At 45.9% G+C, this 21331-nt stretch overlaps 1 protein-coding gene across 2 annotated transcripts in view; it reads left to right on the top strand.

The window, feature by feature from the left end:
- Positions 1-21331, top strand: part of WASF1 (WASP family member 1) — a 223208-nt gene that overhangs the window by 92988 nt on the left and 108889 nt on the right. For both annotated transcript variants that reach the window (XM_075340055.1, XM_075340056.1), the window contains exon 3: positions 9261-9395. In XM_075340055.1, the coding sequence (XP_075196170.1) occupies positions 9261-9395 (135 nt within the window). The remainder of the gene's footprint in view (positions 1-9260; positions 9396-21331) is intronic.

Here is a 21331-nt window from a genome sequence, read left to right on the forward strand (position 1 = left end):
TTCTGGAATAATTTGGTGGTTTGTGCAGTGCAGCAAATGGGTTAAATAACCGCCATGAAACATAAAGGGCTGCCAGCTGTCAAAGAAGGAAAGCTGGAGAATAATAGAATCAGCAGGTAAAAGAATTAGGAGCTCTGCTAAAAATACGGTAATTCATTCTACAAATTAAGGTTCAGCTGAAAACTGAACAAATCATTTTTCAAAAATGACTTCAATCTTCAGCATATGTCTATATTTCACACAAAACATTTTGTATCATTTAAAGGGAATCTGTCACCAGCATTTTGCTACCCTGAGAGCAGCATAATGTAGGAAAAGAGACCCTGATTTCAGCGATGTCACTTACTCGGCTGCTGCAGTTTTGATAAAATGACTGGTTAATCTTCTGCACATCTACCAAACTCTGAATGCTTAGTTCTGTATAACTGACACGCCCACGGGGTCTGGGGGGTTACTAGTCACCGGAATGGTGTAAGGGGGATTGGGATGTCACAGTGACCTGGCCCGGTTCCGTGACCCCGGCCGTGTTTGTATTCGTGACACCACCGGTGGTTTGCGGCTAACATAGGACCCGCTGCTGCGGGAGGTGTCCTCTGGGGCAGATGGTAGCGCAGCTTGGTTGGTGTAGCTCTCCACAGGCAGAGCTCAGGCCCCAGGGAGGTTGAGAGTAGTAGTCTCCTGCTGCAGTGCATCTAAGGCGCAGGTAGGGCGCGGGAAGGATGGGATGACACAGGTTGCAATCAAAGTTCTTTACTCACTGTAGTATCACTGCCTCTGGAGTGCCGGACTGCGCTGTCATGGTCTCCAGCCGGTCCTGGATAGTTCGGAGGTCAGAGCCGGTGTTTCTTTCTGTGAGTCATTCCTACTTGCGCTGTGTTGTGAGTCCCTGCGGCTTGAGGCAACGCTGGGTCCTGGGTCCTTGTATTGGCTCCGTTCCTGTCCCGCATGGCAGGCAGCACGAGTTATTTACTGGTGACGCTCTTTTGTCATGGCTCTTGGCTCTAGTATGCTGCTGTGCCCCGGGCACTTTGTGTGGGCCAGAAGACTTGAAATCTTCTGCCACGTGGATTCTGCTGGCGGGACTTGCAGTATACACCGAGCCAAGGGTTTCGCACCCTATTCTCTACGCTCGGTCCTGAGGGAGCTATGGTGCAGCTCTCTCCTCAGCGACAGTCTTCTCTCCACACTCCTCACTTGTTCGCAGCCCCCTGTCACTGACTGTCTCCGACTCCTGTGTATGTGTATGTGTGTGTGTCCTAACTCCCCATTGTCTAGCTTCACCCCCCCCTCTCCACCGATTGCTGAACTAGTGGGCAGGAGGTCCCATACCTTGCTGTGGCCATCCCAGCTATGACTGCAGATTTCAGCATTTAATTTTTAAAGAATAATGAAGAATCAAAATTAAAGAAGGAAGATTTATTAAGAGTTGTTGCCTTTAGATAATATTCAGCCTCAGCTACAGTTTTTTAAAATATATCAAACTTCGCTGTACTTTCCTTGTCTCGGTCCACCAGGGAGTCCTCCACTGTCTGGTATTGGCTATGGTGCTAGCGTCAGGCTGTTGAACGGAATGGCCCCTTTAGAGTTGCTGAGCTTACTAATAGGCTGCCATGCTGTCAAAGTGACGTCATGGCCGCAGACAATGGGAGCGGTGGTGGAGATTCAACGGTGGACCTGGGGAAGGTGATTATAGCACAGTTTGTCATTTTTTGCAAACTGTAGCTCTAGCCAAACATTATCTGAATGGGAACAGCCCCTTTAAACTATTTGCTAGTTTGGACAGTGACAAGGGGAGGCAAATTTGGATGGGATGTTTGTGGTAAAATGATAGCAACAGAAGTTCAAATACTCCAACACTGGATCTCCACCGCTGCTCCCATTGTGTGTTGTTGTTTGCAACCTTGATATCACATCGATGGTGCTGCAGTCAATCGGTGAGTTTGCTGGATTCTGTTTGAGGAGATGACACTAGCCACTTAGATAAGGGTTTAAAGACTGTCCACCAGTCTGAAGTGAGCAATTTTTGCTGTTATTTTAGTCTCCTTGCTCCTCTAAATCCTTTTTTTTTTTTCTTTTTTAATCCACCATTTGGTTCCAGAGATAGGGACCCTTCTATTTAGTGCTAATGTGACGCCCTGGGCAAGCCAGGGGTCACAGGTCATGACACCACCACACACCCCACATTCCCTGCAGGAACACCAAGGTCAGAACAAAAAAAAATCCTTGTTGCCTTCCTCCAGGGGCTGATGTCCACACCAGGGGGTGGGCCAGGCTGTTGGCTCCGCCCACCGAGGAGTTCACAGTCCTGGAGGCGGGAAAACCAGGAGATGAAGTTTAGAGTTTGAAGTGAGAGGGAGGTGGTAGAGGAGCAAGAGAGAGGAGTTAAGGTGGAAGAGAAAGTGACAGTTAAGAGCCTGAAGTTCGTCCGGGTGTGTGCCCCGGACTGAGACAGCAAGGTTGGCAGACGGCGGTGACCGTTTGCAGGAGAGGCTGATCAGAGGTTGCCGAAAGGACCGTGGACGGGTGGTGGCCCGGCGGTACCGGAGCGGTATACGAAGAGAAGCCAGCACCATTGGCAGGGGCCTTTCGGATCCCGGCAAGGCTAGGAGTCGCCGTGAATTTGCCAAATCCGTCAGTGAAGGGGACCTCCTGGGTCTCCCAACAGCCAAAGTCCCGATTGAAGGCAACCGTCCAACCATATTAGAGAGACACCGCCACCGCCAAGGCACCAGTTTCTCAGGGCCAGCGCCTGCGGGCAAAAGAGGGGCTCCTCCGGCTCATATCCAAGCTGGGGAGCGGGTTACCGGTGGGAATCCATCGCTACCAAGAACCGTATTTAGGTGCAGGAAAGAGACAGTCACCGCTAACTTGCAGGGAACATCAACACCGCAGCCGTCCGAGGGAGCCGTCCAACCAGCTGCTTGTTTACCGTGAACTGTGTCATCATCCTTGGGCTGAGTGAGTACCTCCGTGCCGTGCGGCACAGCGCTGCCCCTGCGCCCCTGCACCTCAACAGGCCCCATAACCCGCCTGTCAACCATCTTAACTTTCCATCATCGGGCCCCGGGACCACCAACCCCCCTACCCACGGAGGGGAGGGCCAACATCTAGCTGCTCCATACCATCACTCCCGGGATCCCCATACAGAGCAGCGGTGGTGTCCACACAATCACCACAACCGTGGGTGGCGTCACGGACAATAAATCCCCTAAACCAAGCCCCCTTTTCACTCACGGGCGAGGAGTGCCGCTCGAGTCCCCGGGATCCGGCACATCGCTCGAGCCATCGAGCAGCAGAGGCCGCAGCAGCAGCGGCAGCCGGACCCGAGCAGAGGGAGAGCGCAGCGTCCCCTCCTCCGCCCGCGACACTAACTGGTATGGTCTTTGCCCAGTGAACAGTTCCCACAAAGTAATAATGCCGAAAAGTCTAAGGACATGCCCCAGAAAATCTATTATCCACACACCCTTGTAAAGACCATAAAAACTAGAACTAAATGAAAACGACTATATCTCTGGAACCATATGATGATAAAAAAACAGAATATTCAGGGGAGCAGAAGTAATTAAACCAGACCAAAAATGGCCCTCTTGACATCGTGACAGGTCCTCCTTAAAGGAGTCAGATTCAGTTACTACGCAGTGTCTTGTGGGTTGTGATAACACACAATTTAGGGGTACTTCTCACATAGCGAGATCAGTGATGAGCGACGCAGCAGTGACCTCATTAGCGATCTCGCTGTGTGTGACACTGAGCAGCGATCTGGCCCCTGCTGTGAGATCGCTGCTCATTACACACAGTGCTGGTTCATTTTTTTTATTGTTCCTCTCCCGCTGTTAAGCACACATCGCTGTGTGTGACAGCGAGAGAGCAACAATCTGAATGTGCAGGGAGCCGGCGTCTGGCAGCCTGCGGTAAGCTGTAACCAAGGTAAACATTGGGTAACCAAGGTGGTTACCCGATATTTACCTTAGTTACTAGCGTCCGCCGCTCTCACGCTGCCAGTGCCGGCTCCCTGCTCCCTGCACACATAGCCGGATTACACATCGGGTAAATAAGCAAAGGTTTGCTTATTAACCCGATGTGTACTGTGGCTACGAGTGCAGGGAGCCAGCACTAAGCGGTGTGCGCTGGTAACCAAGGTAAATATCGGGTAACCATACCCGATGGTTACCAGTGTCCGCGGCTTCCAGACGCCGGCTCCCTGCAAGCGCAGCATCGCTTCCACGTCGCTGGGGGCTGGTCACTTGTCGCTGGTGAGATCTGCCTGTTTGACAGCTCACCAGCGACCCGGTAGCGAAGCACCAGCGATCCTGACCAGGTCGGATCGCTGGTGGGATCGCTGGTGCGTCGCTAAAGTGTGACGGTACCCTTAGAGTAGCCATGGAAACAATGAGGCTCAATTTACAAATCTGATTGGACATTGTAGGTTTAGCGGTATTATTACCGTATTTTTCGGACCATAAGATGCACCCTGGTTTTAGAGGAGAAAAATAGGAAAATAAATTTTTAACTAAAAAATGTGGTCATGACACACTGTTATGGGGCGAGGATCTGCTACTGACACTGTTATGGGAATAATGTCCCCAAATTATGTACTAAGGTAGCCCATTCTGGAAATGATCCTCCTGCCTTGTATATGATCCTGCTCATATACCCCCATCCTGCTCATATACCCCCATCCATCCTGCTCATATACCCCCATCCATCTTGCTCATATACCAGCATCCTGCTCATATACCAGCATCCTGCTCATATACCCCCATCCTGCTCATATACCCCCATCCATCCTGCTCATATACCCCCATCCTGCTATATACCCCACATCCTGCTCATATACCCCCATCCTACTCATATACCCCCATCCATCCTGCTCATATACCCCTATCCTGCTCATATACCCCCATCCTGCTCATATACCTCATCCTACTTATATACCCTCATCCATCCTGCTAATATACCCTCATCCTGCTATATACCCCCCATCCTGCTCATATACCCCCATCCTGCTCATAATATACCCCCATCCTGCTCATAAAATACCCCCATCCTGGTATATGGCCTGTATCTTATAGCACAGAAAAAAAAATAAACGTTTATACTCACCCTTCCTCACTCCCTGCAGCACCGATCATCTTCCTCTCTGTCTCAGCTGCAGCACCACTGAGTGGAGCCGTCACCGTTGTCTGCAGCATCGCTATGTCTTCCTTCCTGTCTGTGCCGGTCAGCTGATCTGTGTGGACACTAGCGGCGTGCACAGTGATGATGTCATCGCTGTGCTCCTCGCTTTCTACACAGATCAGCTGACCGGCACAGAATGGAAGGAAGACATTGCGATGCTGCAGGGGGACGGCTCCACACACTGTGATGGGTGAGTACAGTTATTCACTGCACCCCGCGCTGATGATGATGCACGGGGGGGCAGTTAATACAGCCGCACATGATCACTCCAAGCTGCAGTTGCCAGGGGTGATCATGCGGCCGGCTGTTAATTATGCGCACACACCCCCGCCCATCAACCCGCCCACCTGATGAGAGATGGGCGGGATGATGGGCGTGCATATGTAATGAGCGGGCCCACGTGGTCACGGCAGGCTTCTACAGCCTGCTCGTGCCCCCGATGACCCGCTCCACCGCAGCGCCCTCATTTCCCGCAGCTACATTAAGACCATAAGACGCACCCCCCACTCTCTCCCAACATTTTTGGGGGGAACAAGTGCGTCTTATGGTCCAAAAAATACGGTATGTTTTTAAGGAAGAATATCCCCTGAAGGAGCATGTCTAGTAGTAGAACATGCAGGTCATTTGGTTGTATGTACTGTTCCACAGACTTCATTCTATGTATAAGGCCTAACAGTCTCCTTACATATTAGTGTGAAGTCGGTCATTCCTGCCAATTTCGGCATGCTTAGCCAGCAATCTAATGTGTATGGGGGTTTCCCATATCTACCATTGTATGTCAGGAGAATGAAGGATGGGGCATGTTTTATTTTCATACCTGTGGTGTCTGGTGACATTTTTCTCCCCTCTTCCTATGCAGAGCACACAAATTTGTAGCCAAACCAAGCATGTGCGAGCTCCATGTTCAGTTCTCTCTAATCAAGGCACCAGAGAGAATTCAATCAGTTCTATCTATTCACTACTAAGGGGATAAATATTACCGTATCTGACACTGCACTCTGTTTTTTAATCTGAGGTTTTATTTTATCCTTGGAATTTGTCTCAACTCCATTTTGGAAGGACAACAAAATGTTTAAAATCAAAAAAGTCCGTGGAGCCTCTGTTAGGAGTCTCTACACAGACACTAGCCAGATATCCCTCCGGGAAGGACCTAGTCAAGGAGTGGCTCTTTTTAGGAGACCACCATAACCACCATATTAAGTGGACCTTTTAGTCAATATCAAACTCTTTGACAAGTTTAAAGATATGACAAGGGGAATACCAAGGCCAGGTATCCATCCACAGACAGCTGTTTCGGGGTATTGACCCTCATCAGTGTGGAGTAAGATTCTGGCCAGGTGAGAGCAATGCCTAGTACACCAACAAGACAAAAGTCGGAGCAATGCCTAGTCTTGTTGGTCTACTAGGCATTGCTCTCACCTGGCCAGAATCTTACTCCACACTGATGAGGGGCAATACCCCGAAACAGCTGTCTGTGGATGGATACCTGGCCTTGGTATTCCCCTTGTCATATCTTTAAACTTGTCAAAGAGTTTGATATTGACTTAAAGGTCCACTTAATATGGTGGTTATGGTGGTCTCCTAAAAAGAGCCACTCCTTGACTAGGTCCTTCCCGGAGGGATATCTGGCTAGTGTCTGTGTAGAGACTCCTAAGAGAGGCTCCACAGATTTTTTTGATTTGCATATTTCCCAGGGGGCAATGCACCTAGGATTTCACTGTATTGAGAATGAGCTGGCATGGTTTCCCTAGTATGATCTGTATTCTTTTTTAGTTAGCACTAATCCCTTTGGTAAAGAGGACCTTGTCAGAAGGCACATGCACTACGAAGGAGGCATCTTAAGGGATCATAGTCATGTCTTTCAACAGTTTTTGTCAACTGAACAGTGTTTTGAGCTTTCTTGGTGGTCCAGGTTCCAAGAGGTTTAGATAGACAGGTGTCACCATGTATGACCTTCAGCTTGATGGGCATTGTAAAATAAAGCCACCACAAAGTGTCTTTTTCTCATGACCCATTATACTTATGAATGACTAGAGGGAGTCTGTCACCCCCCAGACTCAAATATTTAGACATTCATATACGGTATATTGATTGATAGTGCTTCTTTTGGAGCACTTGAAGAATTGATCCTCAGCCTTGCACACATTGACCGTGCGTGAGCTGAAGGCACTCCGTGTCAGTTCAGATATGCTCTGATCCCTCTGTCTACAGTGGATGCGTGCTGCACACAGGATTTCATAGTCAGTGACAGGCAAGGCTGTCAGGAGAGGGAGATGAGGGTGCTTCTGCACCAACACTGCTTTAGCTGAACGAATACACAGTCCATCTCTTATCAGCATCAGCCATCTGTAAGCCTGTGTGCAGCGAGTGGTTGCTGCAGACAGGAGAGGAGGATGAGGATGCATCTTTACACAATGACACTGTGTGCCTGGCTCCAGCAGTGTCAGTGTGTTCTCCCACTCATATCTCTTTCCTGCCAGCATCATCCTCCAGCTACTTTGCGATCCTGTGTGCAGCGAGTGGGATAAGAACGCTCCTGCACACAATGACATTGAGTGCGTGCGCGGCTCCTGCAGTATCAGTGTGCACAAGACTGAAGATTTTATTCAGGTAGACCTCCAAATCGAGTGCTGTCCATCAACATAAAGTGAGGTGTGGAGGATTGTAATTAAAGGAGCGGAATGGTGCACTTAGTTCTTGGGCCACGCCGTGGGTCAACCAAAGCCTCCTCATTTACATATCTAATGAAAAAGTTTTTATGTAAAACACAAGAAGTAAAATCTACACAACAGGTATGATTTTTATAGGGGCTAAGTCACCTATATGAATGTATAAACGGTTTAATTTCAGTTTATTGGGGGGACCAACTTTTTTTAAGATTTTATGAAAGAATTGAAAAAGATTATTTTGTAAAAAATGATTGTATAATGCCAAGAAATTTAGTGCAGACTGTATAGTTTATGTGCCCAACATTTACATAGACTACGAGGGGCTGCTGATAAGTCTTTGACTTTACCCAGAAAGAAACAAGATAAAATGATGAAACTTTACATTTATTCCACATACTTTCCACTGATGTCAACACACTTCTTACATCGGTATTCGAACTTCTGTAAGCCTAGCAAAAAGAGAGATTTCGGTTGTGCCTCAAACCAGGCATACTCAGCAGCCATGGAATCAGAAATGGTGTGAAATTTGGTACCCTTGAGGTGTTTCTTCAGGTTTAGAAACAGATGATAGTCAGAGGGAGCTAGATCTGGTGAATAAGGTGGGTGGTCAACTAACTGAAAGCCCAGCTCTGCCAGTTTTGCCTTGGTCGCTTGTGCAGTGTGAGCCGAGGAGTTGTTTTGCAGGAACAAGATTCCTTTGGACAGCTTGCCGCGCCTTTTGACCTTCAGAGCTGCCTTTAATTGGTCCAAAAGTTCAATGTAATACCTTGCATTGATGGTGGAACCCTTTTGAAGGTAGTCCACTAGCAGCATGCCTTCCTTATCCCAGAACGCAGATGCCATCACCTATCGCATTAGACACCATCATTTTGTTTTTCCGCGTGCGTAGAACACTATTGCCATAAGCAACAAACACAAAATTTTGAAAACATATATTAGACAGATAATGCTTTCAATTGATGTAACATTCGTTACCATAGAAACAAAAACAATCACAAAGTCAAAGACTTATTAGCAGCCCCTCGTATAAGGATAAAATAATAGGGATAGCTACATATTAACTACATAGCGCTATCCCTTCTCCACCAAACTTTCCAGTTTGCTCAGTGCACTCAGAAAGGCAATGTTCTCCTGGCATTTGCTAACCTCAGAATTCTATCAGATGGTCAGATGGAGAAGCGTGAGTCATCACTCCACAGAACATGTTTCTACTGCTCCAAGGTCTAGTGGTGCTATGATTTACAGCTTGATCTCGATGGACTCCATCCAAAGCTTGCCATTACCTTGGTAATGTAAGGCTTGCATGCTGCTCTGCTATGATGTTGTGTTCTGTCCTGTCTTCATGGTCTGGTTGAGTAGTCAGTGTAGCAAGATATTGCTTTTCTGTAATGTCATTTCTTTTTTGTATTCAAGGTAAATATGCAGAAGATATATTTGGGGAGCTCTTCAATGAGGCGCACAGTTTCTCCTTCAGAGTCAACTCCCTACAAGAACGTGTTGATCGGTTATCAGTCAGCGTGACACAGTTAGATCCTAAAGAAGAAGAATGTAAGTTTTCTAACAAGTCAATTATTGTTGTTTTTTCCACTTTTCTTCTGTCTTTATTTTCTCCTACTTTTTCATTTTGGTGTCATATGTGGCTATTTTAGTACAGAGCCCCGTGGACTTTTTTTGAGGCTACCCCGGAAAGCAGAAATAATTCTCCTGACATATCAGCACAGCTGGACATTTGCACGCTGCCATTGTCTGATGTCAGCACATGAAATAGGTCATCTTCAGTTCCACATTCCGCTGCAGTTAATTAAACGATGGAGCGAAGCATTAAAGTGGCATTCTGTGCCTATTGGGTGGAAATTCTTGTCCTGCATATCTGTGTTTGTGCAGAATTTCTTGTAGTCATCCAACCCCCTGAAGCTAAAAACACACAGAAATGTAATTGTCCTATGCTTTTCTCTTGGCATTTTCATTGTAATCATGAGCACATACTGCTTCATTATATTCATTCTGTCCTTTAAATTGAATGGCTTTGTAATGAATAAATAATTTCCTACCTATAGCTGGTAATTGTGCTAATAAAATGTCACAAGGGACACCGGATACACAGTCCTCTGTGCTTGTTATTTAAAGGGAATGTACTGTATCTTATATTTATTAATAATAAAATAAGAAACCGTAAAATGAAAATGACATCGAGTGTAATTGTCCTTTCACACCAAAGGTTGCAGAGCCTAACTGGCCAATGAGCCCATTTGGGTCTGATCAGCTCTCCATGCTCGATCAGTACTGACCTGATCACCTGGGATTGCAGCATTTGGTGGTTGGACCTTGCAGGTGTCATACCATTACTGGCCCTGATATTTGTTACCCATGCTTGGTCCCCTGAAGAGTCACTGATAGTGACAAAACGTGTCGGGAGCCATGCGGGGCTTTCTTTGCAAGGACAATAATAGGTTCAGTTGTGGACCGTCCTTGGGGGTTAGGGTGAGTTTATCCCACTCTGGAATTCCTGCCTCATACTGACCCTGTCAGCAAGAAATGTTGTGATAGGCATTAGAAGATCCTCTGAATGGGTGAGATCTTTCTTATTTTTGCTTAATCTGTGTATTGTTAACAGATAGAAGGAAGTATATATCCTCATGTTTGTGGTGCCCTGTGTGGAGCCACATTTACTGTATATCTAATCTGTGTGATCCTGGCCTAAACATAGTGGGACCACTGTCCTTAGGGTACTGTCACACTTTAGCGACGCTCCAGCGATCCCACCAGCGACCTGACCTGGTCAGGATCGCTGGTGCGTCGCTACATGGTCGCTGGTGAGCTGTCAAACAGGCAGATCTCACCAGCGACCAGTGACCAGCCCCCAGGCAGCAGCGACGCGTGGAAGCGATGCTGCGCTTGGTAACTAAGGTAAATATCGGGTAACCAAGCGCTTGGTTACCCGATATTTACCTTGGTTACCAGCGCACACTGCTTAGCGCTGGCTCCCTGCACTCCTAGCCAGAGTACACATCGGGTTAATAAGCAAACCGCTTTGCTTATTTACCCGATATGTACTCTGGCTACTTGTGCAAGGAGCAGGGAGCCGGCACTGACAGCCTGAGAGCAGCAGACGCTAGTAACCAAGGCAAATATCGGGTAACCAAGCAAAGGGCTTCGCTTGGTTACCCGATATTTACCTTGGTTACAGCTTACCGCAGGCTGCCAGATGCCGGCTTCTGCTCCCTGCACATTCAGATTGTTGCTCTCTCGCTGTCACACACAGCGATGTGTGCTTCACAGCGGGAGAGCAACGTCCAAAAAATGAACCAGCATTGTGTGTAACAAGCAGCGATTTCGCAGCAGGGGCCAGATCGCTGCTCAGTGTCACACACAGCGAGATCGCTAATGAGGTCACTGCTGCGTCACAAAAAACGTGACTCAGCAGCGATCTCGCTAGCGATCTCGCTATGTGAGAAGTACCCCTTAATATACTGGTTACATACTATCCACTGATAGTGCAGGCCATGCTTTAAACTGTTTGCAACACAACTGTTTGGCTGTCCCTCTGATTACCTTGCCCAAGGGACCTAATCTCAGCCCTATTGAGCTTTGCATATAGTCTCGGGTGATGTGTGTGTTGTGACCTGCTAGGTCAAACCCCTTTGTATTTTTAATTTTTCTTAGGCACTGTTTTAGATGTATAGAATAAAGGTAAAATTTTAACTTATCCTCACTGGTGCTGTACTATATTGTTAATACTGTGAGTCCCTGTCCTGGAACACCAACCACTGTTCCCTTGCTTACAGTTTAATAGAATATAAAATCGTAAAATGAAAATGACATCAAGTGTAATTGTCCTTTCACACCAAAGGTTGCAGAGCCTAACTGGCCAATGAGCCCATTTGGGTCTGATCAGCTCTCCATGCTCGATCAGTACTGATCTGATCACCCCTGGACTTGGGCTTTTGATTTGTTAGGATTTCGGCACCCAGCCCTGCACCAATCAAAATATCTGATGTGCCAATGTCAGAACTATTATGCAGCAATATGTGCACTTTTATTAGATATGTTTTTAGTGAAAACTGATTTAAAGGCTACATTTTGGATAATTCTCCTGCCGAATCAAACACGAGGCATAGAAAAAAGCATCTGCTCTCAGGTTGACGTTTCCTAGACAAATGTGCAAATCATGGTGAGTATCATGCATGGGTACTAGTCTATTCAATAAGACCCGTACACAATACTTGCTGGGATTGTACTGTTCAGCATGCAGATACATCTTTACATGCTTGAGGTAAAAGAGCCTCTGCAAGAATATTGGTGTTTTTTGTTTTTTCTTATGTGCGTAATGGGGATTAGTGAATCCAAATGGTAAAGTCTGAACTCAAGCACAGACATTTTTAAAAAAAAAAAAAAAAGTTTGAGTTTGGGTGCTTCTTGTAAACTAATAAAGTTTGTTGAAAGGCTGCAGTGTAGCCAATCAACAAACTTTATTGTTTAATGCAGCATACAGGCATCTTCTGCATACACTAAAGAATAAAAAAATAAAAATTTATGTGAGGTTCCGCTTATTTTTGATAACCAGCACAGGTAAAACAGACAACTGCAGGCTGCAGCCCTGATCTGTCTGCTTTACCTTGGATGGTTATCAAAAATAGAGGGAATCCCACACTATTTTAAAAAAAATTAAAAATTAAATAATTTTAAAATCTTCGTGGGCTCGGCTCTATATTTGATAACCAGCAAAGGTAAAGCAAACAGCTGGGGGCTGATATTATCAGGTTGGGAAGGTCCATGGTTATTTGGCCCCTCCCAGCCTAAAATAGCAGACCACAGACAACTCAAAAGTGGTGCCATTAGATGCACCAATTCTGGCTCATTGCCTGGCTCTTCCAATTGCCCTGGTGCGGTGGCAATCGAGGTAATACTTTTGGGGTTGATATTAGCTTTGAATTGAAAACTGGCATAAAGCCCAGGTGTTAGTAATGGAGAAGTGTCCACCAGACACCCCCATTACTAACCCATACCTTTACTTTAACATTCATATTTCTGATGACAGGTTCTCTTGAAGTTTGATTTTTAATTTCAATACCTAGCGTAATTAACTCATAAATGCTTAAATTGCTACAAGCCCAATCATTGTTTGGAAACAATAAGCATAAACCACACCCTACTGAATAATTCCGATGGGAAAACTCCTTTTTTCACAGCAATTTTCCTTGAACCATTTTGAGACCTTTATAATTGTCTGTAATATTTTGATTACCGTAGTATGGTTAATATTGAGTGCATGCATGAGCACTAAAAGTAGTTAAAGGGAATCTGACACTAGGGTTTTGCCACCTCATCTGAAAGCAGCATAATGTAGAGACAGAGACCCTGATTCCAGTGATGTGGCACTTACTGGACTGCTTGCTGTAGTTTTGATAAATTCACTGATTATCACTAGAGGATTAGTAAACCTACTGCCATGTAATACTACTAATTCATGAGCTCTGGATAACCCTGCCCCCACCACTGATTGGCATTTTTCTCAGAAAGCAGCCAGTGATGTGACTGGGGTAATAGAGAGCTCAGCATTCAGAGAACTGGCAGATATCAAGTAGAGAAAGCAGTGAGATTATCAGGACTACAGCAAGGAGTGCTCCTAGATCAAGATGTGATAGCAAAACCTGGTGAAGGATTTGATAAGCCTGGTAGCATATTGTTTAAATCCCTAACATTACAGCATTTAGGGGCACTTTGCACACTACGACATCGCAGGTGCGATGTCGGTGGGGTCAATTTGAAAGTGACGCACATCCGGCGTCGCATGCGATATTGTAGTGTGTATAGCCTTTTTCATACGATTAACGAGCGCAAAAGCGTCGTAATCGTATCATCAGTGTAGCATCGGTCATTTCCATGATTAGGAAATTACCGATGTTACGATGTTGTTCCTCGTTCCAGCAGCAGCACACATCGCTGTGTGTGAAGCCGCAGGGGCGAGGAACATCTCCTACCTGCGGCTCACGCCGGCTATGCGGAAGGACAGAGGTGGGCGGGATGTTTACGTCCCGCTCATTTCCGCCCCTACGCTTCTATTGGCCGCCTGCCGTGTGATGTCGCTATGACGCCGCACGACCCGCCCCCTTAATAAGTAGGCGGGTCACCGGCCAGAGCAACGTCGCAGGGCAGGAGAGTGCATGTGAAGCTGGCGTAGCGATAATGTTCGCTATGCCAGCTATCACCATGATATCGCAGCTGCAACGGGGGCGGGGACTATCGCGCACGACATCGCAGCATCGGCTTGCGATGTCGTAGTGTGCAAAGGGCCCCTTAGAGTATATCTGCTATGCAATGTGACATCATACATACAGGATTATCAGTTTAGAGGTGCAGAAACTGGTGACAGATCACATTTAGGGAGGTACAAGACTATTTAAAGGGAACTATCAGCAGGATCAACCTTCCATTTGTATGGGCATGTAGGTCATGGGCTAAAAAAAATGATATCTTGAGATCTGTGATCCTAAGTCTTATTCCAGAGAAATGCATGTGTTTCTTATATGTAAATGGCCGGACACTCATCTGTATGAGAATCTGCCTCCAAAGTTTAGCTTAAATAAAAGGGGGAGTTATCAGTGTGCAGAGCCGTAACTACAATAGGTGTAGGGGTTACAATCGCAACTGGGCCCTAGTGACAAGGGGGGCCCAAAAGCTCCCTTTGCCCCCATATGAAAAGACCATTACCATTAAAAACCTGTGATAGTTGGGGGCCCTGTTAGAGATTCTGCATTGGGACCCACAAGCTTTAAGTTACGGAACGCTCTCTGCTCTCATTGCAGAGCTGTGTGTGATTATAACTGACACAGCTTCAACCTCCATCTCACAGGCAGTCAGGGCTGCAATATTGTTACAATACAGCAGAGCTCAGGGAGCTGCAGCAAATGTGTAAGAAGAGAAAGTTTAGTTCTCCAGTTACATGTCTCACACTGATAACACCTTGTTTTATTAAAAATAAGCTCTGGAGGCAGATTCTCATGCAGATCAATGTTCGCTCATAGCCTGGAACAGCTTGTTTGCATGTAAGAAAAAGATGTCTCTTATTCCAGTGAAATTCATCAGATCACAGATATCAAGGTATTATTTTATTCACCTTCCTATCACCTACATGCCCATATTAGGGCAGATCCCACTTAGGAGGGCAAATCCTACTAACAGATTCACTTTCATATAACGTGAGCCTCCTTGGAATTGCTGCTGCGCTTTAAAGTACCATTCCAGGTTTTGTTTTGTTTTGGTTTTGTTTTCTTTTTCAATTCATGCTGTGACTAGTCACCCTATATACAATTACTAGCTGTAGTACCCAGCATTGCCCGGAATAGTAACTGTCTCTCTGTCTCTCTCCCAGTCTCTGTCTGTCTCTCTCTGTCTGTCTCTTTACCTGTCTGTCTCTGTATCTCTTTGCCTTTCTGTCTCTGTATCTCTTTGTCTGTCTCTCTGTCTCTATATTTTTTGTCTGCATCTGTCTATCTGTCTCTCTGTCTGTTTCTCTGTCTGTCTCCCGGTCTGTCTATCTGTGTGTTTGTCTCACTCTATCTCTCTGTCTGTGTGTCTGTCTATCTCTGTCTGTCTGCCTCTGCCTCTGTCTCTTTCCTCTCTATCCGTCTCTCCACAGAAATCATATTACCTCACACATAATCTTCTTTATACTAAGAATGTCCTTTGTTCCTCTAGCAACCAATCAGAGCTGCTATTAATGACCTGTAGCTCCCAGCCCCATTGACTTTAATGGAGGCAGATTTTTTGAGGGCAACTGCAAAGGTTAAATTTTTCCATCAAAACATAGTCTATGAGGCTCCCTGAGTCACATGGGGTGACTGTGCAAATTTTTGTGATTTGTAAATGTGAAAGTACGGATTTTTTTAGCAGACTGACTGACTGACTGACTGACTGACTGACTGACTGACTGACTGACTGACTGACTGACTGACTGACTGACTGACTGACAGACAGACACACATACAGACATACAGACATACACACATACACTCAGCTTTATATATTAGATATATAAAAATTATGGTATACGTTTTTTTGGTCAGGTCATGTGATCATATGATGACCCCCCCTGAAAATTTCAGTGCTTTATGTTCTGTAAAGGGGCCCACAATCTTAGTCACGTAATCTACATGTAGGATGTAGTTGCATGTACTGTACCATATCAATTCTACACATTTCAGGTACATTGACTCATCTTCAGTTGGACAGACCCATAGATTCACACATCCTTGAAAATGACTGATCCAAGAATGATATCAGAAAATTGGAAATCCTGCCCTATTCTGATCTGAAGAAGGGGATTAGAATAGGACATACCCAGTAAGTCTTTGTGTTGTCTGATACATATAATGGGCAGCCACATACCTTTATAAAAAAAAATCATTGCAGTTTTCCAGTGCTGTCCTTTGAGTGGTCCAGTGGGTGTCACTCTGACCATAGTCTGCACCACTCTTTTTGTATCATTGCTCCTGTGTCAAAGATTAATGTAGATTATGTCTTCTACCTCATCCATATAGTGAGTAAAGCTGTACGTCTGTGAGACTTTGCCAGCTGTGTACATGAATCAAAGGCATAGGGTCAGTGCTACAAGGTAGAGAAGGGGCACCTTGTATGGTCCAGAGATGCCCACCAGACAACTTGACACTCATAAGCATACAGGCCAACTTCAAAGCTTTTTATTAAGGTCTGCGGTGCTGCTAGGGGGATATGGAGGGGTTGTTAACATTGTGGCAACAGTTTGTATAGGGAAAACCTGATGATGATTTCCTTTTAAGGCAAAAAAGGTCCTTGGGTTGTATCACATTGTTTCAGCTGTTAGACACACCAGTGATTCATTGTTTAGATTTTCATAAATGGAGAAAAGCACCAAAGAAAGAAACAAACAAAAAAACACCAAAATGAGCATAACAAGTAAATAGCATAGGGTTTTCAGTTGATCCAAATTTGATCAAAAAGTATAAAAGTCATCCCATCGTGAATAGGAGTACCCATTGGGACAGTCCTAACTTGTGTCTAGTATTAAAAACTTACCACGTGTCAAGTGACGTTCGTGTGAATACGGGCAGAGCAGGACAGGGTCCCAACTTAGACACCCATCCATGGAGCGTTTTACAGATGAAATACTTGGCTCAGAATAGGGGCCACTCCCCTGTTTTGTACGAAGTACAAAAAAAACGCCGTAAAACCGAGTAGATGAGCCGGACTATAAACTGGTACATGTGTCAAGTTTAAGCGCACATTCACACTGAGGCCATTTCAGACAAAACCGTAAAAAATGTAAAATGTAGATATCCAAGGTACAAGAAATCGGGTTTTAAAGCCGCGCTGAAATAACGGATTACAAGGTTAATTTAATTTCTTTATTGTTTATACAGGTCAACGCGTTTCAGAGATATATCCATCTCCTTCATCAGGGCATCAAAGGAACAATGAATTGATTCATTGTTCCTTTGAAGTCCTGATGAAGGAGATGGATATATCTCTGAAACGCTGAAACCTTGGATATCTAAGTCTACTCCTCGGGGCTGCGGCTGATCACCAACCTGAAAAGGTTAGTGTGCCTTTTCTGACAATTATCTATTTCCCTACCGGGTAAGACCCTATTGCGCTTTTCTGTTCCACAGTTATTTCTTCCGAAAATGTAAAATGAGCAGGGCTGAAATCAGCTATTTAATGGCCTATATAGGAGGCGTTCCAATGAGTTGATTCTCTTCACCGATAAAGTGGAGATTGGATACCTGTTGTGCCCGACTGAGGAACAGAATGAATTCATTTAGATTTAGTAGAAAACAATCCTGGAAAACTGGTAATGTATTGATCTAACGTTCTGTTTATTCTGGGCTTGGGTGTCCAATGGTTGGACCTACTTTAGCAATTGTGTAGAATTGACAATTATTTCTGTATACATAAATGCTGTCATTTACTGGGTTGGACCTTCTGGACTCCTAAGCCCGGAATAAACTGCAAATTAGGTCAATAAAGTGCAAGTATTGCTGATCATTTCCCAAAAACGGTTCTATAAAGCTACTCTTCTCCTCCGACTGTACAGTAGAAATACATTTTTTATCATGTCCTACACAGTTGTAGAAGAATATTGGGTCTACTGAAGGAAAAAGTGTGGTCTAAGTTGCACAAGAGGCAGGCTCTTCCTGGTCGTATGTAAAAACTATGTTGTGTGCTCGGTGACGGATGTATCCAACGCTGATTCCCACACCTTCACCCGTGCAGAATGTAGGCTCACTCTCATGACAGAGCTATGCTACAATGGCCTCTCTTCTTTTTATTGTTTAACATTGAACAGAATTTTTTTTATTCATTGGGTACAATATTGATTATGAAACATAAGTTAAATTCACAAGGGATCAGCATTTGTTGTACTGAAGAAAAAAGTGTATTATCGACGTCTAACTCTTAGATCTATCTTTAAAGGGAATCTGTCACCAGGTTTTACCACCTAATCTGAGAGCAGCAGAATGTAGGGACAGAGACCCTGATTCCAGCAATGTATAACTTACTGGGCTGCTTAGTTTAGTTTTGATTAATATTGCAGTTTAATCAGCAGTATATTATCATTAGAGGCCTGCTTGGCGTGCTGCCAGGTAGTCCAGCATATTCATGAGCTGAGTATAACTGACAGAAAACAGATCAGTAAGTGACACATCGCTGGAATCAGGGTCTCTGTCTCTACATGTGGTAGCCAAAACCTGGTGACTGATTGCCTTTAAGTAATACATCTTATCTAGACACAGAAATGACAAATATTCTTCAGTAACTGAATTATGCCACAAGCACAATAAAGAACATCTGTTTTCAAAATTCTCCCTCCTACATCTTGGCAAAAATGAGATTCAGCCTAGGAAATATATTGGTCTGTATGTGGTACAAAGTCATAGCCAAAGGTTTTACATTTGGTTTTCACAAGGTTTGCCTCTTCATTTTTTTATAATAAGAAATTGCATTATCACTAGATTTTAATGGAAGAGTGATCAGATGGATTGCGAAGTGATTTCTTGCCTTGAAAATTACCGGTAACTTAATCACAAAAAACATTCCCAATGATTAAAACTTGCCATCAAATGACCTACTTGCTACATCATTTCAGTAATCTTCCCATTACCTTAGGAGAAACTGTTAAGTAGGACAAGGCAGCTAATTTCACTGTCATGCTAATTGAATTATAAGAACACACTGGTTGCTTTAAGAAGAGAATGGTGTTTGAAATTATTCTCTTCTGTTAAGCATGTGACTCGCCCACCCCAGGGCTAGGGGACACCCGGTGCCGGGCCGGACTAGTCCGATGGTAGTCAGTGGTGGCTGGGCCCGGCTCCGTGGCCCTGGTGGGTGTCAGTTGAATATGTGGCTGATGAGTTGAAGTTAATGTTCGTGACGCCACCTGTGGTATGCGGCTATTAAGCCGCCGCTGCTATGGGAGAACTCCGGGGTGATGTTATGGCAGCTATGATGTTACTGCTCCCCACAGGTGGAGCGATGCCCCGGGATACAGTTGGTGCCCGTGAAAGTCTATGGTGTTGTGTGGCTAACACGGTGCAGGGCCGACAGGCGAGGAAAGAACCAGGCACAAACAACAGTCTCTTTACCTTCTCCTCTTTTACTCTGGGAACAGTCCAGTCCTGGGAGACCGTTACAGGTGGTGATGGGGATCCGGTCGGCCTGGAAGTACTTGGGATGATCTTTCTGGCCAGCTGAGTATGAGGCCTACTCCTGTACTTTGCTTTGTGATGATAGGACCCTGCTTCTCTGAATCCAGCAATGGCCCTCTTTGCTGCTGGGACCGATGGCACGTCCCTTCTTTCTGTAGGTGGCTGCGCAGACCCTCTCTCTGGTGCTTCTCCGCTGGAGTCCACACCGGGCCCTGATGCTGCAGCTGTACCTTGGATGTTTCTGGGCCAGGGGCTTGCAGCTCTCCTGCCCTTCGGACTCGGCTACCAGGGGCGGATTTTATACCCTGGCAACCACAGACTCCGATGTCTGAGTCTCTCTGCTGCCTCTCAGCTATTCCTGCTTCTCTGGGCCAAGCTGCTCCAGCTCTAGGCCCCAGATTCACAGGACAGCTCACTCTGCGTCTGTTCACTTCCACTACTCCCTACAGACTGGCTGCACTTCCTCCCTCTGGTCAGGTAGAGGAAGGCTCCCTGGAATTCCAGGTTCAGAGCTCCCCCTGCTGGCCGGAGGGAGAACTGTGTTGGGTGTTAAACCTGCTGGCCAATGGATCTCCCAATTACCTCCAGGCTCAGCATTAACCCTTTGGGAGGGCAATGCTGCTGTGGCGACCAGGTCCTAGGGCGCCACACTCCCCCTTAGTTAAATTCAGTACTCCCGGACTGTGGAAACAAAACATAACATGTCATACATTTCATCCCAATATGGGAGGCACATTATTTTTAACGTTACAACTTCAGACAGTACTATAAGAGTCCAGTGTGGCTCCCTGCCGGGTGTCCATTACACTGCTCCATGGGGGACCCGCCGCGATCAAACCCCCAACGTAGGCTCTGGGCGTGCGTCAGAGCATTGATGACCCCACTCTATGCACGCCGGACGGGTTTTTCTTCAGGGGTGTTGAGCACACTGGTGCTAACTATAAACAATTTAGGTGTTGGCCACCCATAGTCCAGTGGCCCAATTGTCCATTTTCGCAATCACAAAAAAAAAACATTTTGTACACGACATTACAGACTTTTCACATAACTATTTACATTCTAATAAATACTCTCTCTTTATATAGTTGATTCCCTATACCTTAGAGGGGGTTGTCCCCGAGTGCTGCGTTGAGACCTGCGTAGCTCTGGTGTTTGTCCCTGACTACTTAGTGTGTCTCCTATCTCAGCACTACCGGTAGGCCTAACCCCAATAGGTATGCATGATGATTGCCTATGTGGTCTAGGAGTCGCCAAGGGTATGACAGGTTCACCACTGACAGGGGGTTGATCCTCCTGTTCCACTGCTGGCGTGTCACCGCGTGTCGGGGCGGACGGTTCTTTGGGTGGATCCGGAACCTGTTCTGTTTCTGGCTCGACCAACTGTGGGAACGTCAGGACCGGTACCACTACGGCACCATTTATGCGGGTCCAAGTCTTGGGGAATTTGCCGAGGATCGTTTGTATCATCTCTTCCCCTTCTTCTCGAACTTCCTCCACTTCCCTTTGAACTTTGCACCGCTCAGGGCACGTCTTCAGGCGGTCTCTGGATATTGCTTGACAAGTCTTGCCTTCGTCCTTGCTTATGAGGCACACCTTACTGTTGTCAAAGTTGGAGGGGATAATGGTGTAGGGCTCGTTCTCCCACTGATCATCCAATTTATGCGTCCTCCGCTTCTTCTTGAGGACTTGTTCTCCAGGTGCTAAGGGAGTTGCTGGGGCCGTTTGATTGTACTGCTGCTCTTGTCTTGTTCTGGCTTGAGACAGGCTCCTCTCTACGCATTCCTGGACCTTACGGTACTG

This window comes from Anomaloglossus baeobatrachus, chromosome 3 (assembly GCF_048569485.1).
Source record: "Anomaloglossus baeobatrachus isolate aAnoBae1 chromosome 3, aAnoBae1.hap1, whole genome shotgun sequence".
NCBI lineage: Eukaryota > Metazoa > Chordata > Amphibia > Anura > Aromobatidae > Anomaloglossus > Anomaloglossus baeobatrachus.